Source organism: Neopelma chrysocephalum, unplaced genomic scaffold (assembly GCF_003984885.1).
Source record: "Neopelma chrysocephalum unplaced genomic scaffold, ASM398488v2 Primary Assembly neopelma1_23, whole genome shotgun sequence".
Taxonomy (NCBI): domain Eukaryota; kingdom Metazoa; phylum Chordata; class Aves; order Passeriformes; family Pipridae; genus Neopelma; species Neopelma chrysocephalum.
In genome coordinates, this window is record NW_020897691.1 from 15,470,876 (window position 1) to 15,496,670 (window position 25,795).

Consider the following 25,795-nt stretch of genomic DNA (forward strand, 5'->3'; position numbering starts at 1 on the left):
TATATGTACTCACACACATACATCCAAATACAGTGTTAGTACTCTTGGTAATAGAAGTGTGACTGTGCCAGTTTAACATTCATATTTTCAAGACTTTATCATGACTCTCCATTCTTACTAAGAAGAATCATTAGACTAAGAAGCTGTGAAAAGTGCAGTCCTTCAAGAGAATTGCTTTTGATTTACAAGAAGGCAAAATTTTGCTTGGGGCTCATGAGGTGTCAAGCTTTCCCCAACCCCTTCTTTCTAATTATTTAGCTGAAGAGGAAACTGAACCAGACTGTTTTCAAGACTGTACACTGCAAGTTTTATATTAGTGCTCTGTAGGACTTAATACTACAAGTACAGTTTTGTTCTTAAAACATGAGAACTACTTGTTGAGCAAGGTCAGTGGACTTGACAGGGTGAATGCATCAGTAATCACCTTTTGAATGTAATTCTTGATAAATTTAAAAGCTAATGCTTGTCTTTAGGGAGACTCAGCAGACTTCATAACATTGAATATGGTGGATTATTTTTTTTTAATAAAAAGAGCCTTATAATTGTGAAAAAAAGATACTGTACATCCCATATTTTGACAGATTTATGCAAGGAGGGTTTAGCTTTTGAAGAAGTGTTTTAGGTCAGCTTTCTAAAGAGACTCTTTAAAAAACACTTCCATGTTTTTATTTGTGGGTTGAGTTCTATGTGTGCAATATTGTTACACTAATTTGTTACACTAGAAAGCTACCTGTTTTTGTTAGTTAACCCAGAGCTAAGACTCACCAACAGAATCCTGTCATCTCGGTGGTTCTTTGAAATTTTGTGAGCTCTGGTTCCTCTGACTCAGTTTCTAGCTTTTCTGCTCTGAGGTACTAGGGCTTTTTTAGTTTTGTGTTTTGTGGGTTTGTTTTTTTGCTTGCTTGCTTGTGTTTTGGTTTGTTTGAGGGGTTTGTTGTTATAAAAGCTGCCTAACATGACTTCTTTAAACCAACAAATTTTGTAGGAAAGATTGAAAAGCAGAATTTGAGAGTACTTGTACACATGTTTGCAATACTGTTGCAACAGTGTGTGAATCCTGAGTTCTGCTGCCCTGTAGTTAAGCATAGTGAAAGGAATTCCAATAAAGGCAGTAAGTGGTTTAGGTCAATGACAAGTACTTGAGGACATTATCAGGTATAAAAAATGGTGTGTTTGCCTTACTTCCACAATACCTAATGTGTCTGATATGTCAGGGTGAAGTGATTCTTAAGCTAAGAATTATAAGATATCCTAGGAGAGAATCTGAAAGAGTTTAAGCAGTTAGGCAGTTTATAATATTATTGATGAGGCTTTTATAACAAGGAAAGTTTCTTCAGATCACTGTGAATTATGCATGAAAAGCTATACAGATACTTCAGTCCTCCTCCTTGAATTCTTTTTAGCCAAACACAGCTTAATTTTAAACAAAGGTTTGTAGCATTATATGCTTATAATGAAAAAAATTATGGATAAAGAGAGTATGCAAATGTCTCAAGGTAAATAGGTCACTGTTGAAATGTCTAAGCAATATATAGCATACTAAAAACAGAGAACCACCAAAGATCCAATAGGATGAAACTTAAACCCTCTTAATTAGGGAGTAAAAAGTCTTAGGCTGACAGCACTGAATGTTCCTAAAAAGTTTTGTATCCCTCTGTTCTTCCCAACAAGCCTTCTGCAATTCAGCTCTTCCATTCTCCTCATTTAAAGGAGTCACTGCAGTGCTTGTGGTCTGTGGACATTGTTCCCTGTTGTTCTGTTTTTTGTGTCTGGAGCATTCTGTAATGCCTGCTCCTCAAGTCTACGTCCTCTCCTTGCTTCCTTATTTCCCTCCAACATTCTTATTCTTTCTTTTTTTTTCTTTCTCTTTCAGGGTGCCAACATTTTAAACTCAATTGGGACATGGGCAGAGATAAGATGAGGGGGTATTGTTTTGCTGGAATATGCTCAGTTCTGCCATCAACCGGTTCTCTGATCTATACAGAGCTAGAAGCGGTTGAAACTCTACCTCTGCCAGCCAGAAGATGCCAGGGGTTCCATGTGCCCCCGTTTCCCCTTTGAGTTCTCCAATTTTCTCATTGACGTCACTGAAATTTTGGAATTGATTGGATGCAGTCTTAAAAAGAAAAAAAAAATTGTCCAAAGAAATGCATTCAAGCTGAATGTAAGGGCCTTGCAAGCTTGGCCTGTTCCTTTTTGGTTTGGTATTTTTGGCCTTTCTGTTAATAATTTTAATTCACTTAAGTTCATGCAAAATCTGCCTTTAAGATCTTTCTAGCTTGTTTTTCTGTGGCATCCTATCTTTTTCTCTTTTCTGGCTCCCTTTTCTCCTTTGCAACAAATACAAGGCTATTGTTCTTATCTTTTCTTACCCACTGTTCTGTCTGTGTGTTTCCTTTCTTCACTACTAACTTCCTTTGATTACTTTGTTCTCTGGTGCTTATTCCAAACTAGAGCCAATACACGTATCATCAATTTCACCCATTTTCATATATATGAAGACTTTTCTGCAACAATCGTTATATACAGTTGTCTTATTAGATAGCCTTTAGGGAATCCTGTTATTTTAAGAGGTTTTGTGGCTGGGTTTTGTGGGGGAATTTTTAATTTTTTTTAAAAAGTTCAGAACTGCGTCTGGTCTGTATGAACACATAGTTTTGGTTTTGTGGGTGGAGTTTAGCCTTGTCATCCCTCTCCCACTTCTGTTTTCATTTTTTTCTTTTTTTTTTTTTTTTTGTAAATGTGTAAGGTAGAGATGGTCTTGCTGTGTCTGCACAACACTGTCACCCTTCATCTTGGTTGAAGGATGAGAAATAGGTCTGCTAGTTTAACAAAAGTAACTTGATAGAAAGCATGTAGCATGGATCAATTTATCTTGCTTGTGTTACTCTTTAACTAACTGATCACGTTACTTTTTGGCATGTGCAGTTTTTTTCCTTGGTCACATGCATTCTTTCTAATAACTGTTTTCTGTGTGCTGGATGAATTTGACACCTCTTTAGTTTTATTAACATCTGGGCCTGAACAGATGCTCTTCTGGCTGAAAGTATTAATCTTTATTTCTTGGGGGGTGAGGGGAGGGAGGTTCTGTAAGAAAAGTGATATAGACAGAGCACAATATTAAGAAATTATGCCACTGACGCATGTTCACTCTTTTCTAAAAATCCTTATGTAGGAAACTAAATTGGGAAGATCGGAATACAGTATTACTAAACATGTGGAAAAAGAGAAGAGAGATTAGCAGTTTGCTTCTGAAATGTTCTTAAAAAGCAAATTAGTTAGGTTGTGGTTTCTTTTCTAAGTCATCCTATTACAGATTTTATGAAGTAACTTTGTACAAATATAAATATTTAGGAGCTGAGCAAGCAGTGGTTTAAAATGAAAATACAAATGTCCCCTGGGTTTTCCATTAATAGTTTCATATTGAAAAAGAGTAATCCTGCAGTATTTGTATAAACTGAATTTTTACATTTCTTCTGAAGTCATGTAAAACTCCTCGGGTCAGCATGTTTCTTCTCTACATAAAATTCACTTTCCATTTTCAGTAGCAGGTAATGCATAACTGGTATTGAAGTATTTGGGAAAACATTTAAAATAAACATATATTTTTATTTTTGTTTTTAAGTTGTTAACCAATAACGTGCAGATGCTCTGAATCCACTTCTGTTGTCATTTTCCTCCTCAAGCCGGAGATTTGGTCTCTGCTGAAGATTATTCTGAAATTGAGAAGGAATAGGAAAAGTATTCATCCAAGGTGTATCATATTGTATAGTGTTAGCTTGTCAAGGTCCAGGATCTCCCTGTCATTGCTTCAGCAGCAATGCTGACCTCTGCCCTTGGTGCCTCTGGCTGTCTCTGTTCTCAGGATAGTAAGCTTCACATGCAAGCCCCTTGTGTGTGCATAGCAGCTGTGCTAGCCAGCCACCTAAAGCTTTCTGTCTGATGCTACATTGTTAATTTATCAGTTGTGATTGGGTGTGTAAGTGTATAACTATGACAATATTTAATCACTAATGTCAAACTTGCATCTGTCTTTTATAGAATAACAATAATTTGGATGCCTGTTGTGCAGTTCTCTCTCAGGAGAGCACAAAGTATCTCTACGGTGAAGGAGACCTAAGTTTTTCGGATGATTCTGGGATTCCTGGACTACGAAATCACATGACATCTCTTAATTTGGATTTGCAGTCACAGAATGTCTATCCCCACGGAAGAGAAGGAAGTAGAATGAATGGAAGTAGGACTCTAGCTCACAGTGTTAGTGATGGACACCTTCAAACCAGTCAGTCCAACAATGAACTGTTTCAACAGGAACCACAGACAGCACCTGCGCAGGTTCCACAAGGATTTAATGTCTTTGGGATGGCTAATACAGTTAGTACTTCTAATCCAGGGCAGCATCTTGGATTTCACCTAGGCAGCAAAGGAGTATCTAACTTGTCTCAACAAACGCCCAGATTCAACCCCATCATGGTAACTTTAGCCCCAAACATTCAGCCTGGTCGCAATACCCCTACATCTTTGCACATACATGGTGTACCTCCTCCTGTACTTAACAGTCCACAGGGAAATTCTATCTATATTAGGCCTTACATCACAGCTCCCAGTGGTACCTCTAGACAGACACAGCAACAACCAGGCTGGGCATCTCAGTTTAATCCCGCGCACCCTCAGCAAGTCTACCAGCCTTCGCAGCCAAGTCCCTGGACTACTATTCCTACATCCAGTACTACGCCACATACCTCATCGCAACACTCAACACAGCCAAACCAGCAAGGCCACCAGACTTCTCACGTCTACATGCCTATCAGTTCTCCTACTACTCCACAAGCACCTATGATTCATTCATCTGGTAGCTCTCAATCTTCTGCTCACAGCCAATACAACATTCAGAATATATCCACAGGACCTCGCAAAAACCAAATTGAAATCAAACTTGAACCACCACAAAGAAATAGTACTTCTAAGTTGCGTTCAACTGGCCCTCGCACCTCCACTGCTCCCTCTTCCCTCAACAGCCAGACATTAAGTAGAAGTCAACCCACTGTTTACATATCGGCCAGTCCTCCAAATACTGATGAAGTGATCACACGTGGTCAGCCCAAGGTCTACATTTCAGCAAATGCTACAACAGGAGATGATCAACTTGTGCGGAACCAGCCCACGCTTTTCATATCAACAAATCCTGGAGTATCTACTACTGCTAGGAATATGTCTGGTCAAGTAAGCATGGGTCCTGCATTTATTCATCACCATCCACCCAAGAGTCGAGCAGTGGGCAACAGCACCACTGCAACCTCTCCTCGAGTGGTGGTTACACAGCCTAACACAAAATATACTTTTAAAATTACAGTTTCTCCAAATAAGCCCCCTGCAGTTTCCCCAGGGGTAGTATCCCCAACTTTTGAACCTACAAACCTTCTAAACCTTCCTGATCACTATGTTGAACCAGAGGGTATCCAGCATCTTACTGACCCTGTTTTAGCACATGTGGATAGGATCAGTGATGCACGGAAATTGAGTATGGGATCTGATGATGCTGCCTACACGCAAGGTAATATTCTTAATATAAATCGTAGAGATTTTGACCAGGTTGTCCATTCAGTGTGTAGATTACAGAACAGAAAACAGTTAGTAACCTTTGTGATGTTAATACGGTATTGTCAACTTTAGCATTCATGAGCATTTCTAAATAAATAAAAGTGCTTCATAAGCAAATCACAGATTTCTTTTTATGGTAAAGACATGTAACTGAATACTTGGAGATAATTCTTCTGTTTGTCTTAAGTAGATATGTTATCTGTTTAATGAAATGGAGTCATAACATCTTCATTTTTATGTTGTTCTGAAAGAAACATCTACTCTTATTCAACTTGTCTTAATGACTTAAGGTACAAGTCCAATGTCAGATTTTTAAATCAGTTGAGATACTGTTTCCATTGCGTAATGTTCCCATTTTTTCTTTTTGCAAGTGTTATTTAAGAAAGAAGAGAAGCAGACTTCGAAAGCAATTAATGGGATGAAGTCTTGGCCTCCATGTTCCCTACTGTGTGCCTGACAATAAAAATGTTAAAGTCTTGGTACTTAATTCTGTTACGTTATAAAACGTTAGAAGGAACACCACACCAAAGTTAGCTGTTTTACAGGATCAGTGGTAATGGAAGGGTAAAACTTAAAATATGTGATATGGCAATATAACCTGTTAATCTTTTTTCTTCTGTTTTCATGGGTTTGCATGCTTTTATTACATACTTGATGGTTTATTAACCCTCCTGTGGACTTGTTTTATATAAAGATGCTGAATGAGTTTTAGGATATTTAAGCAGTATTCAGGAGAAGTTGTCAAAATAATTTGTCTTTGACCTCATTGGTCCTCTTTGGACCTACCAAACAGTTCAGAATTAGAAAAACGGGCTTGTTCCATGCCCACTGTAAACATTCTTCATATGAATTTAGCCATTTTGTTTTATGTAAGTAAGTACAGTGATCAGGAGACTAGAAGCCACGACTGCATCCGGAATACTATATGAAGTAAATGAACACTGATTATAGCTTGTGCACTACTTCTGGATGTAATTATCTTTGGTGAGGAGTAGTCAATCCTAACTCAAAAGTTTCTAAAGGTTAGGTGTGAAAACCAAAAGCTCATCGTCCTAGACTGTCTTTTACATTCAGTGCGTAGTTAAAGAACTTCGGAAAATTACTCATCTGTAGATAAGGAAAACAAATTGGCCCCCAGAAGTCATATTCCCTTTCCTTAGTTTGAAGGGAGACTTGACTGGTTCTTTTAGTTTTAGTCCTAGAAGATTTTATATACCCAGAAATGAAGCAGCTGAAATCTTGTCCTTAGGCTCTAAATACTCTTCTAAATCATGAACTTGCTTCCCAAGCATTCTGCATTTTGAGTACTTTTTGATGTAGGGTATCCCTTTCTCCTGTTTTGCCTTTCTGATGGCACTGACTTCTACCAGGTCTAGTTCTTTACCTCTTGTACTCTTGGTAGCGATGGCCACTGTAACCTGCACAGTCTCTATAGGCTGCAGGTATCAGCATTGAGTTTATCAAGATGAGGCAAGCTTGATACACAACATAAGAGTTCAGAAGTGTTGACCTCATACCTGCTGTGGAGCCCAACTCTTCCTGAAGCCAAGACATAAATGCAGCTTTTAGATGAAGTGTAGATGCATGATGTGGGTTGGTGCAGCTTTAGGGACCTCAGGGAAAGATCACCTTTCTGTGTCTTTCACTAGTTCATATAAGGTATACTCATGCTTCCGAAGTTCTTTACATCCAGAAGATTTCTGGCATATGTACTTAATTTCTGCTGCGGTAAATGCAGTATTTTTTACATTTTCATTATTATTTAATCTTTGGAAAGGTGAAGTCTGTGATAGGCTTGCTTGTATAGAATTGATACCTGAAAGTCCTAATTATTGCCTTTAAACATGTTTCTTTTACTTAGCAATGGGTTTTTTTCTATTATATACAAGAAGGGATTTGAGTTGCTTGATGCTTTCTTTTGTGAGGTTGTGTTCTAAAGTGCTTATAATTTAGCCAGACTGTGCCAAAAACCTTCCATACGAGGTGATTGTCTCATTCTAATTTTAACCAGAACAGATGAGTAGTTTCTCTGGCCATGATTAGAGAAAAATGTATTTTCATCAGCTTTTCCATTTCTGCCAGAATGCTCCTTATCTTGGCAAGAAGAACTGAAACTGGCTTGGAGTAGAAGGAGCCTTGGGGTAGAAGGTGGAGTTGCTTTGGTGTCAAAGAAAGTTTCCTGTACTTTTTTATTTGCTTTACATTTATATGCGTGGTCCAACCCAGGAGAACAGAAGATGTGTTGGACCTATCTGCTGCTGTCTGCCATCTGAGAAGCTTTACTTAATTATGTGTGTAGGCACTCCAGTCTCCTTCCACGATTAGATTTCTCTTTGTCCTCCCAAGTAAGTCGCAGCAGATAGTAGGTGACTTCCCCAGATCTCTGTCTTGTTTGCTGCCAAATCTGGAGATTATGTAGTGTGAAAAGGAGTGAGTACTGCTCAGAAAAAAATGATTGTTGTTACCGTGGAATGCTCGGTTATATCTCTGGCACTGACTCTGTGATGCTAAGAAACTCACCAGACTTATCAGAAGTGGTTGCTAATGGATGTTTCTCATTTTCTGGGATTCCCGTTTGAGATACTGTGGACATGCTTGTGGAAATGTTCAGCATCTGCATCCGCTACTGAAGTCAGTAAGAATTAATAAAGCTGTGAGAAGAGTAATGCTAGGTGCATGCCCAAAAGGACAGCCGAAAGAGGATGCATTTTTATGCCAATGTGTTTAGTATCAGTTCTCTGTATGTAGAGGAATATTGGTTCCCATTATTTAGCAGAGATTTCAATTTATAATTAGTTTTATTGATATGAAGTAGGTGAGATTTCAATGTATAATTTAGTTTAAAGTCTCTTATGGATGAAAAAAGTGAAATCCTGTTAGAAACGGAAAATTCTGTACTCAGATATGTTGCTATGGTGTGTGTTCACTCTGCATGTACTCATGTGTTGAATAGTGAGGCTAAATCATTATTTAATAGTTGTTCATTCTGTGTGTAGCTTTCCATCTGTATAATGGGAAGACATCCCATCAAGAAAATGCATAATTGTGTAATAAAATCTTTAGGTAGACATTTCTTACTTGGGAGCTTAAGTCCCTTAGTTAAGTATTACATGGCTTTGACTGTCTGATTATTGTCTTTAGCCTGGGAAGGGGATGGTATGCAGAGTGAATCGTTGATACCATCTATAGGTGGTATATATGTGGGTGCATGTTTGCTTAGCAATTCTTGCCACTGTGTTTTTAATGTAAATAAGTGAATTGATAAACTAGATAATTAAATTAACATTTTGCTCTGTTCTTGCTTTGGCTTCTTGGAGCTTTTTAAAATTTTCAAAAATAAAAAAAGCTGCAGGAAAGAAGTTTCCCAAATTGCTATCAGTCCTTGTAGATGCTTAGGAAAAAAAATACTTCAATGAGATACAGCTGTGCCCCATGCTCCAAGAGGCTATGAGCCCATTGCATCATGTGATCTAAGAAAAAAATGCAGCCTTATATTTGGCTCTCTATGTCAGGCCCCACTCTTCAGTGATGCTCTCTTTAAAAAATTAAATGAAGAGAGTGTTGAAAAGGGAGAACAAAAAAAAAAAATTCAGTTTGAACTATTGAAGTTGCATATCAAATGACTGAATTCTGTGCAGCTTCAAAGACAGATTTTGAAAACATGCACCAACATAAGTGTGTCCTGAGACTTTCACAAACCTACTGCCGCAGAGTAATTGCGTTGCCAGAATTCCCCTCCATATTTGGCAAACCAAGAAATCTCAGAAATTCATAGGTCTGTAGAATAGGGTGAAATCATTGCATTCCCAGATTAGCTTAGAAACACAATAACAGAAGACACTCTAGATTTAAAATTCACATTCAAAGAGGCCTTGAGAAAACAAGTATGCCTGCATTTCTGAACTTACAAGTGTACTCAGAACCCGACTGAGTAGGTCTCTAGGAGAGGAAGAGCGAACTTTTGTCCTCTAGACTTTCATACTCTCTGTAATTATAATGATATACAGCCTTTGTGTGAAAAATATGCACTTTGAATATCCAAAGAAGCAGTGGCATCTGCTAGATTATTAAGTGTAATGTGCTTGTCAGTCTGTTGAATGCAAACATGCAGAAGTTGAAAAAAATTGAAGTACCTTGTTTGCACGTAATTAAGAAGTTGAACTGCAGTGTTTTTCTGAACGTTTTCAGTTGCTCTGAGCAACGCTAGAGGGAGCTGAATACCTAAATTGCCGGTTTACATTTATAAATAATGCAGTGGGATATGAGGAGGGGTTTGTCTTCCCCAACTCATTTTTTTTTCTGCAGCTGCCCGTTTTGTATTTAAGGAAAATTGCCAAATTCTGTGTGAAAGTCTCCACTTAAACTAATGTCTTCGAATTCCTTATCCAGATTACTTTTAGTGGTAGAAGTATAGCATAGCAATACAGAATGCAGTTGTTTAGAGCATGGTGCTAATAATGCCAAGGTCACAGGTTCAATTCCCACCATATGGACCATTCGCTTAAGAGCTGGACTCAATGATCTTTCTGGATCCCTTCCAAATCAGAATATTCTGTGACTGAGTTAATATCAAGTGATTCTTCCTTAATCATAATGGTAGTTTTGTAATGAGTGTTTTCAAAACTTGTTGGGATTTGAAATTGTAAAATGATAAAGTAGTCACAAAGCTGGTAGGAGAATAAATGGCATCACTTTACAGACCTGGTGTGAAAATGTAGAGCAAGTAATAGTGCTGTGGGCATCCATCAGTGCCTTCTGCCCCTTGTGCGGTTCCATGACAACTAAATTTCTAAACCACAGAAGTGGGAGAACATTGAAATGAGAATTTGTGGTGGTTTTCCCTTTTACGAGAGTAGCTGAAACAAAAAAGGAGGGGGGGGATGCACAGGTCAAAGTCTTGAGTCCATGCTGTGCCACCTGGAGATATTCTGGTAACATTTTTCCGTACCTACCACATCCAGTGGTACTGGCTGCATGCCAGCAGCCTACATCTGTAGATCGGAAGAGTTCTGAGTCTGGTCAGTAGAGCACAGCTGTGTTGCTGCAGGTCAAGTACCAATAACCTGAGCTTTGAGATGTTGTCTCAGCAGTAATACCAAAGCAGTAAAAATAGAAGAGACTGTCTAAAAGTGGAAATTAAGTGTAGAAGGAAAAAGGGCCTGTATTCTCCCTGCAGGAATAGAGACAAAGTAGCTTTTGATTTCATTTCTTTATAGTTGCAACTGCATTTGTAACTACTGGGGTTCATAAATGAGAAAAGTTTCTTCCACTATTTTTAAAAGACTTTTCAAGAGGGGATATTGTCTTTTGAGAACGCTTAACTGATAATTCAACAAAAATCTTTACCTTGAGATTTCAGTTATTACATTTTTATATTACATATGAGCACAGTTGCAGCTTTAACTATGGTGTGACTACTTTGACCTGAAATGAAGGTACCTCTTTATGCAAACTTCTCTGATTTGATCGAAACCTAGCAGAAGCTTCATCAGCTTTGTCATTTCAGTATCTTGTGAACATGTGACTCAAAAGCCTAGACTGGATCTCAGTAAGGCTTTGCAGTCTGTAACACTGTACAAAAATAGTTTGGCATGGTTCCTATTTTTGAAGAACCTCTGGAAGACAAAATATGATGTGGGAATGAATGAACAGGCAGGAGTTGCAGCAGAAGACAGTTCTGCCTGCCAGAGATGTGGAAAGTTGCATCTTTTTGATGTGCTATTTTTTCCTTTGCTACTACTCAGGAAACCTAGGCAACCAAATTTGAGTGCTTCTAATTTTTTGGTACCTGAAGAAATCATGATGAACTAAATATTATGTTACAGCTAGAGTTTGACTTAAAGACCTTTGTGAGGCACATTCAGTCTTTTGGAACGTCTTGTTATTGCTACTTTTTTATAATGTCTTCGGTGCTATAAAAGTATCCATGGTCTATGAAACTGCTCCCAATTTGTGTGAATTACTGATTTAATGGATGAATTAATGGCTATGAAGAAGTTGAAATGATTGCTGGATTTATTTAAAGAAATACTTTTTTTGTAGAAGGTTGCTTTGAGCAGTGTTATCTGCTTTTGTGGTGATATTTAATAGTAAATCTACTTTCAATGAAATGAACTCATTAAACTGCATGAATTTGCATCTTCTGCTGCATACATTCTTTGTACCTTTAAAAAGCTGTGGTTTAAATGCTAACTTCATTGTTTCTAAATTGGGTCTCCTCATACCTTTTGCTTTACAAATAGCAAGCAGTGTTAGAAGCTGAGCTAATGGTTCTGCACCATAGTTTAGGGATAAAATTACATACAATCCAGCCTCTGTGATAAATATCACTGTTTCCTAGTCATATTGCTTATTTCTGGTTTAGTTTCAGTTGGTGTGCCCTGTTATGATGAACACTGGATTATGTTCCAATCTTAAGAGCAATAAACATATCTAGTGCTGCATATTGCAGTTGTCTATCCTCTTTATGCTGTTTTACAGTGGTGAGGCTGAATGCAGTGCAAAGAAACATTTGTTGTTGGCTTCTGGTAGTCATTCTTGTAGGTTTTTAGAGATTACAGTTAAATTTTGCGTGGTCCTCTATTATGATGTATGACTCATTTTATTCACTTGTCTATAATTAATTTGTGCTGCTTTCAAAAATACAGCACATTCTGTCTTATGACAGAGATTTTCTTGTGAGGAAAACGGAAAAGCAGTGGTTTTGTCTGTATTTTCCCAGAAGGATACTAACTTGCTTCTTTATCTGATGTTGCCATGTGAAGGATAATAAAGTAGATAAAATGGGACTTTATGTATTGCAGCTTTACTGGTACACCAGAAGGCCAGGATGGAGCGACTTCAACGAGAACTTGAGGTTCAAAAGAAAAAGTTGGATAAACTAAAAGCAGAGGTCAATGAAATGGAGAATAATCTAACACGAAGGCGCCTGAAAAGATCGAATTCTGTTTCCCAAATTCCATCAGTAAGTTGAAACGTCTGTAGGCTATCAACCTAAACCACAAGTGTGGTCTGTCACAATAAATTGAAGGAAGAGTTGTTCATATATGGACAATATACTAGTGACAGGCAGTATAGCTAGAATTAAGCTGGTAAACAGTGTAGCTCAGAGTAAAGACTAAATATGCGTTATTTAACCACAGCCTTGCAGTTCACTAATTGCTTTGTGAAGTATTGCTTTTAAAGGCAGTCACAAAAGGTTTGGCCTGCTAGTCCTTTCTAACATTTCAGACTACAATTTAATACTCATACTGCTTTCCACACCAAATATTCTTTGGTCTTTGTGCATATACCAATCTTGAGGAAACCGATTTAATGCACCAGTTTTCAGTGCATTCAGCCGTTGATTTGGTGGACCATTGGCTATGTCCTGACCACAGTCTGGAGTTGTTCAGTCAGCTCTGAAGCCTGATGTGAGAGAATTAGTAAATGGGTTTGAAGGATTTTTATAAGATCATGCTTGGATTAAAAGAAAGGTGGTCATAAGGGAAGATTTTTAATCTTCATTTCTAAAATAACTAAATGCTGTCTACCTGTGTGTGAATGATAACTGTTAATAAAGTGGGGAAATTTAGTCTAACAGGCAGATTTATTTTTCCAGCTGGAAGAAATGCAACAGTTGAGAAGTTGTAACAGACAGCTGCAGATAGACATAGATTGCCTAACCAAAGAGATTGATCTTTTTCAAGCAAGAGGTACAGTATGTCTTAGTACATCAGCAACTGTAAATGTTGATTTTTTTTCTTTTTTTTTTCACTGTCTGCATTTATCAAAAGAGTCTGTGTTATAAGTGATGGACACTGTTTGCAAAATCATCACATTAGTTTGAGCGAAACCATGGAAGTAACTGTCTTTTATGCTTGTTTTTGTTGGCTTTATGATTTTCCTAATTCCACGGTTGTTCCTGTTTCATACTTGGCTCAGAAGAGAGAAACTTGTGATGCCATTTATTTAATAAATGCTGGGGGGAAAAATCTGGTTATCTGAGTATCAAAGCGAGAAAAAAAGTTTTTTAAACCATACAGCTATACATATGTGTCCATCTCTCTCTTTTGTCTTCCACGTCTGTCTGTATTCAGCCTCTCAAGTTAGTAAATATAAACTACAGTTGTAATTTCCAGTGTGCTCTCCTCCTTCCACTTTCCTTGTCTGCAGGGACACAGCCTGTGGTCATGAGGGTGAAATTATGAGACAGCTGAGCCAATTCAAGAGCTGCCAACAAGAGATCCCGCTCTCTTCCTGCTTCCCTCTTATGCCACTTAACTGAGCTCTGGCTCTGTATTAGTCTTTTAGACCCTTTGCAGAGCTAATTCTGTCCACGAGCCAAGCAAAAACTGTTGCATTGCTGGAAGAGCTTGCTACAGCTCATGTGAGGGAGAGGCATGGGTCGGGAGAACTGAGATAGTGAGACAGAAGGAACCAATGCTTCCCCCTTCCAGCAGCAGTGAGCTGTTAGGTCAGTTCAGACATAAGCCATGGAAGTTCTCCTTCAGACAATATACCTGCAGTTAAGGAGAAGGTAGACAGGTGTACTGAATGTAATGCTGCACTAAAAACCTGACCTGAAATAGAATATTTAAATTGCAGGTGACTTCTTTTATCTGTTTGTTACAGTAAATTGGATGTAGGACTTCCTCTGAGTATTAATTCTAAGCATGTATCTCTGAGTATAGTTGCAATTTAGAAAAACCTAAAATTTACTAATAGAACAGTGTTAAAGCATAGCAGAAAAAGATACCTTTAAGGAGTTTAATCTGCTGGATTCTGTCTCTAGGTTGCGTATTTTGGGCAATAAGTTTCTTAAAGTGTATTGTTGACATCGCTTATATCTCACTTGGGTCTGTATTGACACCTTGATATAAAAGGTGATAAGGGAATAATAGTACTGTTACAGAATTACTGCCAGAAAAAAAAAATTGACATGCTTCCCGACTCAGATTTATTTTTTTTAAACTGCTGCACCTTTTTTTTTTTTACTTTTAGGACCACATTTTAATCCCAGCGCTATTCATAATTTTTACGATAATATTGGATTTCTTGGTCCCGTGCCACCAAAACCCAAAGGTATTGTACTGGTAAAATTTGGATTTAATTCAAATACTTGGTTTGCATCTAACATCAAGTTCTAATTTACAAATCTATTTTAATGTTGATTATGGAATAGATTTCTTCAAAAGTATATGAACCTTGCATTTTATTTGTATTGGCAGTAATTATGCTTCTGTTTGCTCTTGTGTCCTCTCTATTTGTACATTCAGGAAAGAGAAGTATATTAAATGGGTTATGTTAAAGATGGATAATATATTGGAAGGTAGTTTAAGTAAATGGAAGTATCCATCTGTCTTTAAAAATGAGCATGAGGTACATTGCTTAGGGATGAGTGAAACTCATATGACTTGGTCATTGTGGTGAAGAGTGGATTTGCTTACATATAGCAATAACTCAGTTTGATTACCCTGACTGGACTTCTTGACTACTGAAGAGTTTGTATTAACAAATTACATGAAAGTCTCTTCTGACTATTGTTACATATAGTTCTAGCTAGTTGAAGAGGAAAGTAATGTAGCCCGGTAGGGCAGTCAGTATTGCTGAATATTAGCCAGTCTTACACATTCTGCTTGTCATTGGTACATTACTTATTTTCTTCCCTCTCAAGATGTCAAACAAAGCAGAATAATTACCTCTTGTGTGTTACATAAAGCAGAGAATGAAATTAACTTGTTTGCAACAGCATCATACTATGAACTTTAGACAGACAACCAAATGAAATAGATAATCCACTAATGTTTCTGTGCAATCTTTCTGTCCAGGAAGTTCTCCACATAATATGTATGTGTGTGATTGGTCCTTATTGTGTGCAGTAACTGTTGGTACAGAATCTCATCTTAACAGATTTCTGACCATTCTGTATTGTAAAATGGTCTAGATAAATAGGACCTTCTTTGTCTTCTAGACTGTTTGTAACATCTCCAAACTGATACTGTTTTTCATGCTTTATGAAGCTCTTTCTTTATCTTTTATCTGAGCTGTTAGTGAAAATACTGACTGAAGTTAAATCCATGCATACAATGTAAAATGTATCCTATTAGATACATTTTACAGCTGAACTATAAAGAATTTATAAGAAGTTTTGTCAACTATTTATTTACTGTAGTTCCCTTTACAGTAAATAAAAATTACCCTATCAAAGAAGAAAATTTAAATTAATTTTCTGTGACTAATTGTTAACATTTCCATTAGCTTATCTTCTAGGAACTCCAAAATTTAAGGTTTGATTCAATCTTGAAAATGCAAAATTAACCCTAACTGGTTTATAAAGCCCTGAAGTCCCTTTATCAATTGTCTTCCTTTTCTTCTTTCTTTTTAAAAAAGTATCACCGGTGTATCTTAATTGTTCGTTAACTTTAATTTTCAGTTAAACTGAATTAACTTAAAATTAACTGTCACATAGGCTTTGACTTAATCCACAATTACGGCTGTTCCCGAAAGAAAGAAAAATAATTCTTCTTGCAGTTGTGATCAGTACTGTTGTACTTTATGAAGATCTTACTGTCGTTTTGCAGCAATTGACATTGTCTAGTTGCTGATGAGACGTCCTGCAGTTGAAATAATGGGATGAAGGACTTTGCAGTTGCCTAAACTGGGAACCTTTAACTTGAGAAGTCACTCATTTCTCTTTTCATCTTTTTCATCCCTTTTCTCTTTTCTTCTTTTCTCTTTTAAAATAGTCTAACACATCATGCAAAAAGATGCACGTGTATGGTTAGGAGCATTACTCTGTAGCATGACAGAGCCAGGCATTGTTTTTTCTTTAATGTATCTGCCTGCTGAGCTGGCTTGAGGAAGAACTGCTGATACTCATTTTAGGGTCAAAAAGTTAAACGTGCCAGAAGGTTACAGAGCATTCTTGGCATAATGAATTTTAGACCTCAGACTTCTAAATCTTGCGCATGTTTCCTCTGCTGATTAATTTCTAAATTTTATCTGCTTTCCATGCAATAGCTTTGAACTGATGGCGGAAAGGAAGAAGGCAGAGTGAAGGGATGGGAAACTTGCTTTTTATAGTTTCACCTTGTGCCTTTTGGCTGACTTACAATCAAGCTGTAGTCAAGGGGGTGGTAAAAAGCTGCTTCTGTCACTTGTAATAACTGTGCTGTTCTCAGAGGAACAAGATAGTTCTCAGTTACTGAAAAAAAAAATAATCTCAAAATTCTTTCCATACTGTTCTTGGTTAGTAACTTCTTATCTTATCTCTTTCGTGTCACAGATCAGAGGTCCATTGTGAAAACACCAAAGACTGTTCCAGACACAGATGAAGATGAGGGAGCTCAGTGGAGCTGTACCGCCTGTACTTTTTTAAATCATCCGGCCTTAAATCGCTGTGAACAGTGTGAAATGCCCAGGCATTTCTGAGCCAACAGGCCCATTACCTTCTGTAAAACCACAGCAAACATACAAGGAATTATCCAGTCACTGGGGGGCAAAAAAAAGCATTTATGCGTAGGATTTTGTAAAATCGAAGTTGTGAGGAGATGGTATTTTGCTAATGTTCAGTGTCAGCCCACAGAGCAAGCAATACCTCAGTGTTGTGCTGCAGGCAGTTGAGATTGACCGGCTGAAGGGTAATCTGCTGAAAGACTTGCCAGCTGCCTAAACCATGTACAGTATTACCATTGTCCCAATAACAAACACCATGTTCAGTGCCTGGGTGTTGCCCATCCTCTTCTTTGCCCCGATGTCACTACTGAATTTTGACAGGGGAAGGGAATAGAGTGCTAGTGTTTTTGTTTTCAGAGCTCTCAGTGAAACACTACATGCACAGAGGAGATCTTAAAAGGAACAAGGTTTAAATATTTAAACTGTTTGCTGCCACATAGTGCCTTTGAAAAAAGGAAGAGCTTCATGAATCAGTGGTACTCTTTGCCTTGTCTTCCCTGAAAACATCTCTGTGAAGCCAGAAATCAGTACAATTACGTCTAAAGTTGAAAAGGAAAAACTGCATGCGTTGTCTGTACAATACACACAGTGAAATACCCCAAAGCTTTTCCTACTGTACATAGCTCTAGGGCCTGCTTTAAGTGATTTCTTTTCTTCACCTTTATTATTTTCTTGTAATTCTGTATGTATAGTTTAATAGTCTTTTTGTTAACTTTCTTTTTTTCCCTTTAAGTGATTAAGCACGATCATGTCCCTTTTTTTAAGCTTTTATCTGAGAGAAGCAATGCCTTAAAATAAGAGCATTAATAAGAAACTATGCACAAAATAGCTTTCCTCTGCTCGTTCTGTACATTGCTCTTGTAAATGCTGATGATCTGTGAAGACCTGCAGATGCAGCGTGGTAAAAATGCAGGAAAAGTTTGAAGAGTTACACATATAGTTCACTCTGTACACTGAGTTTTACGGTGGGTGACACAAAGGTAGCATTTTGTCTGGCATAAGGAAACTTTATACTAGGAAACTTTCAACCCACCAACAGATCAGCATCCGAGTTGAGCTTGCTTCATCTGCTGGGTGTCTTGCAGACTCCTGAAGAGAGATTCATTGGGGAAGTACATACAGTGCCAAAATCAACAGCAGCAGCATCGTACAGCTTTGTTCAAGGACTTTAAATGCTTTCCTGTTTTGGCAGCCAGTTTATAAACCTGACTTTGTGGTGAAGTCTCATATTTATAGAAAACAAGGATAGCAATATTTAGGACAACTGAAATAAAGGCTGGAAAAGAGAAATCAAACAGACTTGAACACTGAAGCAACCTCAAGCATCTCTTGTATTTTGATGATCTATTTTTTTAAGGAAAATACTCACATGATCGGGGATGTATGTAACTGAGATCAAGAAAATGGAATTCCAGTACAATATGCATGAAAGACGGCACACAAAGAATTATGTAGCAGCAGCACTTAGTGTGAGGCTGGAGGGAGTGCTAACAATGTAGCAAAAGATACAGTAGACTGTCACCCACTGTAAACATCTGCCAGTGGACACTTTTATTAGGAGTTTTACAAGTGATCTATGTGAATGCACAGAGGCCTTTGTTTTGAAGGCTTTGCATTTTTTTATGTGGGAAGAAAATGTCAATCCCAGGTAATTAGGCAGTAGACCCAAAGCACTTGCATTCAATGCATTTTGTTTATAAAATGAGGCCTTGTTTTTCAGCTTCATCTGCAGTTCTATGTGAAGATTGACAAATCAGTTTTTACCTGTTTATTAATAAAACCTAATTTGGATATCTTGAGTTGATGGTTTTGTGATTTAGCTGGGTAAACTGCCTTTGTAACAGATAAGTTATTTATAAAAATTAAAAAAAAATTATATTCTAATGTTTTCTTCTGTGATTTGTTTGCTTTTTCCATGCTGTGGAGCAACAGAATACTCAATGGAACAATAAGCATTAACAGTATTAAAAGTAGGATGATTTCTTATGACCAGAGTTTTTACTTTAAGCTTTTGTCTTGTAGAACCTTGTGTCTCTCCTCCCAGGCACTATTCTGTTTAATTCAGGGAGGGTATGGAATGTATTTCATAAAGTTGCACTGACTGAATTGTTTCCTGACCAAAGACCAGTTCACTTACTCATAAAGTAATAAGCTGGACACAGGCCCTTTTTACTTCATGCTTCAGAGGTTTACGATTTTAAAAATATTTTTCTAATCAAAATGGGTAACCACTTTCTCCAGGGCAATAGATGATATAGTTACATTAATATAAGCATCGTTTAAAGGATGAACATGGTTAAACTGTATTTTGGTGCTATGTATATAATAAGTGCTGTGAGATATGCAGTGTTCCTAGACACGTCTTTCCCCCATGGACCCTGTCTAAGCAGACATTTAGTACTTGGAGTTGGGCTTTCCTGCGACACAGTGATGCTGTGTAAAAGTCCTTCATGAGGCCTCTGTAAACAGATCTAGCAAAAAACTAACTGCAGATCCAGCAAAAAACTTTCCTTAACACATTCAACTGGAGTGCCTTAATCTGCAGTAGGAAATAAAGTGGTTGGAGCAAGGAGGGCAGCTGTATTTAAAAAGCAAACAACAAACTCCAGTCAGCTGTGGGGTGGAATGAGCATATTTGGAAAATAGGTAAGATGGAATTCTGCTCATTCTATAAAATGCATAATTGATCTTTTCCCTGCATTTATTTGAGAGTTATTTTTCTGAAGGGAAAAAAAAATTTACATCCTAGCTCCAGTTAGCTCTGCAGAGCCATCCACACAGTATGAGTGTGTATTGGGCAGTCTGTTCAATAAATGATCCTGGAATAGTGGGATAAGAGAAATTATGTCTCCAGTGTCACCTCTTCTACAGACTTTTGCCTTCACCTTCAGGGGTTTTATGTCCTTTGTGTATTTCAGGTCATGTGTATCGTCAGCACTTCCTTCAAGCTGATACCGGTATAGTGACATATCACTATAGTATGTCTTTATTGGTTTCAGTTAAAAGGATGAAATAGGACTGGATTTCGCTGCTGATATTTTTTAAATTTTCTTCCTCATAGAGGATAACTATAAAAAAAGAAACATTTGCAGTAAGGTTAAACTTTGTATTGTGTACATCGGTAGTTTATCTTGGATGCTGATTTATGACTTTACTTTTCTGTACTATCTTTGTCAGAGATCTCTGTAACTGTAAAAAAAAAAACCAACTCTTTGGCAGGAAGGCACTGTCCTTCCTGGCTTTCAGAGATGCTCCTGTTTTTTGTGAATGCATAAGATTATCACTTGGTCAAGTCTCAGAATAGGGGTAACATTAAAAATGTAGCAACAGAACTGAGACAAAGAGATGGTAACAGGCTGTTGTGTGTCATCATCTCTGTGGAACTGACTGTTCACCTTGCCACCTTTCTAGATAAATTAGAAAAACATTTGTCTTGTGCAATTGCCACTCGACAGAGCTATTCTGTTGGGCATGGGGTTAGGTGTGGCACCTCTGAAATTCATATTAATTGTGAGATTCAGTATCTTCAGTCTCAAGCTAATGATAGATTGGTTTATAAGCTGCATGGTTGGTATTTGTGACTGTCTGTGTATTTGCATTATTTGTGTGAATTTAATCAATTTTGTGGTCTCAAAATGTCTACCTTCAGTGTATTTTGTAGATGACCAGGGACAAAAGTATCTTTATCAGTACTACATTTCTTCAGTCAAATTCCTCTGCTATGAGTGTACATTGGAGCCTGGACACAAATTAAAGGGAGACTTGATTAAAGATATAGAACAAATAATTGAAAAAAAAGCCAACTATTGAATTTACCAAGTATTTATCCTTTTCAATACTATGTTGGTATTCTAAAATGGGAGTATTGCTACAAAGCAGTGGCAGAAACTTTACAATACAGTTAATTAACAGCATATATAATGCAGCTTCTGAATGCACAGCAACTCCCAGGAATATCTAATTCTAACTTTAGCAAGAAAAAAGATATTTTATTTGTCTCTTTATTTCTTAAAATACCCTTGTAAGTTGAACAGAAAATAGAAATTAGCTTTAAACTTTTGATTCCTTTCATGGGTACAGAGTAGAATAATAACAGGGTATTCCCTTTTAAGCTGACTGCTTGAATAGCTCTTTTATTGCTTACTTTGAGGAACAGTCTTTGATTTTATGTAGTCCAAAATGCCTTGTAAGATTCATGTTTTAAAGTGCATTGTGTTAATGGCTTTGAATTCTGTGGCTGCTTATTTTCCCACTGCTTATAGGAGCCAGTACAATTTTGATGTAGTTGATGTGGTAATGAATGGAGATGATGTATATTGAGCATTTCTAATGTGGTTTTGTCTTAGGACGTATTGGCAGACCCCATCCAGGATGTGACTGATAAGATTCACCTAAATTCAAGTTCCTGTTGGAAGCGATTTAAGATCCAAGGCTAAGAAATACAATGTTCGAGACACCAGGGAAATGGACTAAGGAATCCTGTCTTTTGTTCTTCATATACAGAAGCAAGTGTTGTTGCTTTTCTTGCACCCTTCTGTAACATGCAAATTAAAATGTGGCAAACATAAGGCCTCAAGGCTGGAAAAGGATGCGTTAGCATCAGGAACTTGGAATGTTCCATGAGAGAAATGCAGGTGTCACTGCTGTGTATCTGTTTATGTGACAGCCATGTCTCCATTGTGCACTAAGGTCTCACGCTTGCCACACTTTTTTACATGCCAAGGAAGGATTCACAAGGTTTTCATAAGAAAAGGACAGTGGGAAGCAAGTCCCTGGAGTGCCTCATCTGACTGGTACACAGGTGCTTACCCACAGGAGAGGAGAGGGGCCTGCATCTAAAAGGGGTTATTCTTCCTCTATAGTGTTGGAGATTGGACACCAATTCCTTAAAACAGTCTCAAAAGAAAGGCCAGTGCATCAGTAATTCTAAATTAGCTTTGTACCATCGTACTACAACAACAAACTGTTGGTGTTTTCTAATTAAGGTAGTAAATCTAGAAGTGAGTTCAAAACAGGTTAATGAATATTGATAGGTCTTCTGAGGTGACGGGAAACATATTTCAAATGAGAGAATGAATGTTTGTTCAGGAAGAAAACTTGATTACAAAAGTTATCAGCCTTAAAACTTTAAATAAAGAATAGTTTTATAGTGGTTTTATGTTGATCTAAAATTATAAGCAAAGCAATGTTTGTATGTACAGCAGATATAAAAAATATTTCATTTACAAACTGCTTATTTGTAGTAGTAACTCTGTACTTCACAGTTAGCTGTAAATTGGGGCCCCTTTTTTCTTTATTATTTGGGCTTTTTAATATATTTTTAATATTTGATATTTCATGTCTTGTAGTCTGGATAGAACAAAATGGGATGGATGGATTTATTTTTTTACCAAATCTTTTCTCATTTTTGCTCTTGTTGTTTGTATTTATTTTATGTTAGTCAAATTTTCAGAATTACTTCTTTAGTGTCTTACCTTATTGTCATGGAGACTTACTGTCACGTCATCTGGGGATCTGCTGGTCCATCTCAGCAATATTACTGTCTCACTGGCTCACTTTTGAAAAGATCTTCTGTTTTTGTGACATGGCAGCTCTGTGCCAAGAAGTGTACAGAACGTAAACCCAGCTTTTTGCTATTCCCTGTGCCTTTTCTCATCTCTGTTCTTATCTCTGGCTCTGTCTTTTCAGCTTTCCTTTTCTCCATCTCTAATGAGAGACTTGAACAAGCACTCAAGCCAAATTTTGTATGGTTTTTTGTAGCTATCCGATAGCTAGAGTGAAAAATTGGATTAAAACTGGGATGCATCTTTTGTTTTCTTTTATGAGCCTTTTTCTTCCAGCAGAGATCTTTGACACAATTATGAAAAGATTGTCATGAGATGTCTTTTCTGCCAGCAAGAATCACTTTTTGGTAGCCAGTGTCTACAGCTTATATTTGCTGTCATAGAGAGGATGTTGGATGCTATCATCAGACATCCAGCTTGAAATCAATATGGTTTGATGCCGCGTCACAGACTTGTTCAGTGGTTTGGGGAGAGTTGTGTAGGTCCTTGTCTATCTGTTCCATAGCAGCAGTATGACCTTTCTCACCTCTATGCTGTTTCTTGTGCAGTTCCTCTGCAATTGAGAAAGCATTTAGAGGTGTGTATCTCTTTTCATGTCCTCTGTCCACATTCCTGTATGTTAAGGTTTTGAAGGACTGGAGCTGTGTACTAGAAGATCATACTCTGCTGCTGCAACTAAGCTGCTGCTGGGCTTAAGCTAAAAAAAAAAAAAAAAAAGGCAGCATGACTCTTGGCTTTGGAAACTCTTCATAGTCCTTGGCACAGCTGCCCTGTATATGAGAAAAAAAATGTCTTGTTGGTGTTTTTTGAGCTGAAGAACATGACAAAAGCTTTCCCTCTTTAATAATGATTAGTAATCTGGGTTTTTTTCCTGCTGAGCTTGATACTTTTAAATTAACTGGCTTAGGCTTTTTGAACCCCTAAGGAAACCAAGTGCTGTGCTGCCTGACCACTGTTCTGCCCCTACGAGCTTCACTTCTGACCCTGGGACTCTGGACTAAATGAAACAGAGCAGCCAGCTAACATGGGCTGGGGCTGAATTTCCTTTTGTTAATGGACCCTGCAGCTGCCCTGATGGATCTCACCAGGCAGGGCTTTTCTGCCAGCTCCACAGCCCTGGCCATCAAGCTGCACCCTCCAACTGTATCTGTAGTTTTGCTCTGAAAAAACAAACTCTACCATTTTTCAAGGCAGCTGTGATGTGTTCCAGTTCTCGATGCTTCGAGAAAAAACAGTAGAGTTGAATGGTGGAGAGGGATAGTTTTTGTGAGTTATAGTTGCACCCAAAGCAACTGTCAAGCATTAACTGTGCCATATGATGCGATGCTTGAAACTTTCCTTCCCACTTTGAGGGCCCAGGAACGTTCAAAGTGGATATAAGTAACGTGCAAAGGTATGTCTTAATGTAGTTTTTTGAAAAGTGCATCATCCATCTCATGATCTATTGCTTCACGTTGGTTTTCATTCTCTTAACTTCCTGTCTTTTCCTCCTGTTCTTTTTCTGTACCAATCCCTGTATCCCAATAGCAAGATTGAACCTGTTGATTTTTGATTGCGCACAGTGGTTGAGTTCAAGACTTGAATAAGCATCTAGATCTCAGTTGAACATCAGCCTGTCACTCCTTGGCAGCCATGCTTTTCTCTTGGTTTTTAAATCACTTATAGTAGTCATAGTACTGCCCCAGGAGGTGGTAGGCTGCCATGTGGTGATTTCAGCTCAGTATCTTTTAATTTGATGTGTGAAATTCATCTCATGCAACTAAGACAAAATGCATTAGTAATGCTTCAGAGCGAGGATTGCATCACACCCTCCCCCCCCTAGCTGGAAGTGTCCTCAGTACTTGTTTACAGGGCTGTACTCTATGATGCTCCCATTCTCTGTGGAGCTGTTAATGAGCTATGAATCCTGTGTTCTGGCATTAGAATGGCACGCCCTCCCTAGGGGCAACAGGGAGTGGCTAATCTCAGCACTGCCCATCGTTTGGTCACAGCGGCTGTTTTCTGACTAGTGTGGGAGGATTTTCACTTCTGAAGGCAAAAGGAAGTTATCAAGTAGTATTTTTTCTGAATTTTGATTTTATGACTCTAGCCAGGTCTCAGGAAGGTAACACAGCTCATTTCACATCACAGTTGGCTTCTGCTGTTACTGCCATAATCTAATTTATTTTTATTTTCATTTTGTTTTAAGAGTACAAGCATTTAAATCCAACCTTATAAAGACCAATTACTAGAATGCACCAGTGAAGAAGCTGTTAGGTAAGGGCCTGACTAGGTGGCATACATTGGATTGCTCAGAGGCTTGTTATGTCTGTCGTTAGTTTTCTGTTAGCCACTTCTGTATGAGCCTCTAAATCATCAGTCATCGCTCATGTTTGACAGAGCTTGCTTTTTGTGGTATTCTCCATCCCGAAACCCTCCTGTAGTGTGTTTAGCTACAAAAGCTGCTCCATACCTGCAGTTTCTCTTGGCTGCCTCTGATGGCTTTTTATCTGGTGGTTTGAGAGGGTGTCTGCCAGCTGTCAGGACACAGGCACTCTTCATGTCCTCGAGCAGTAACATGAGCCAGCATGCTTGCTGACCTTTTCCAGATGTTTTTTTCGCCAGCCTTCAGTATTTGGGTCAATGGAGTTTGCTTTTCCTGCTGTTTTAGCCCTTTCCAGTCAGGAGCAGATAAACCTGCTGCAGTTTTGAGAGGGGTTATACCACGTTATGGGCATGGGGAACTCCCAAACCATGTGTGTTTTCTCATTCTCTCTTGTCTTTCCTGCTAGCATGTTTGGTGGTGCAGGGCTTGATGTAATGCACACGAGCTGCTGAGTCACCCCTCAGCTGGCAAAGGTTTTATTGTACTCTTAACCCAATATAGAGTGTCTGGTCCCTGGGCAGGCAGGAGCGAAGCTGGCGTTTCCTGCTTCCTTCAAAATCACATCAAGGCCAGCCTGGGGGAATCTTTACTTTTAGCTGTGTGCAGCTTTCAGTGCAGGTAACCCTGTGCTTCAGGTGCCATGAACTGCAGAGCCATGTTTCCAGGCTGGGCCATGGCAGCACCCTAGGGGTGTTCAGCAAAAGCCTGTATGCACAGAATATTTTGAGTTGGAAGGAACCCACCAGGATAGAGTCCAACTTTTGGCCTGTGCAGGACACCCCAAAAATCACACTGTGTGCTCAGAGTATTGTCCAAATGCTTCTTGAAC

At 38.2% G+C, this 25,795-nt stretch overlaps 1 protein-coding gene across 3 annotated transcripts in view; it reads left to right on the forward strand.

Moving 5' to 3' along the window:
• Window positions 1-18,921, forward strand: part of TAB2 (TGF-beta activated kinase 1 (MAP3K7) binding protein 2) — a 62,661-nt gene extending 43,740 nt beyond the window's left edge. For 2 of the 3 annotated variants that reach the window (XM_027687869.1, XM_027687877.1), the window contains exons 3-8: window positions 1,874-2,164; window positions 4,042-5,554; window positions 12,405-12,565; window positions 13,202-13,295; window positions 14,584-14,664; window positions 16,868-18,921. In XM_027687869.1, the coding sequence (XP_027543670.1) occupies window positions 2,039-2,164; window positions 4,042-5,554; window positions 12,405-12,565; window positions 13,202-13,295; window positions 14,584-14,664; window positions 16,868-17,013 (2,121 nt within the window). In that variant the 5' untranslated portion in view covers window positions 1,874-2,038 and the 3' untranslated portion in view covers window positions 17,014-18,921. The remainder of the gene's footprint in view (window positions 1-1,873; window positions 2,165-4,041; window positions 5,555-12,404; window positions 12,566-13,201; window positions 13,296-14,583; window positions 14,665-16,867) is intronic. The other variant, XM_027687886.1, reaches the window with a different exon arrangement.
• Window positions 18,922-25,795: the final 6,874 nt, after the last annotated feature.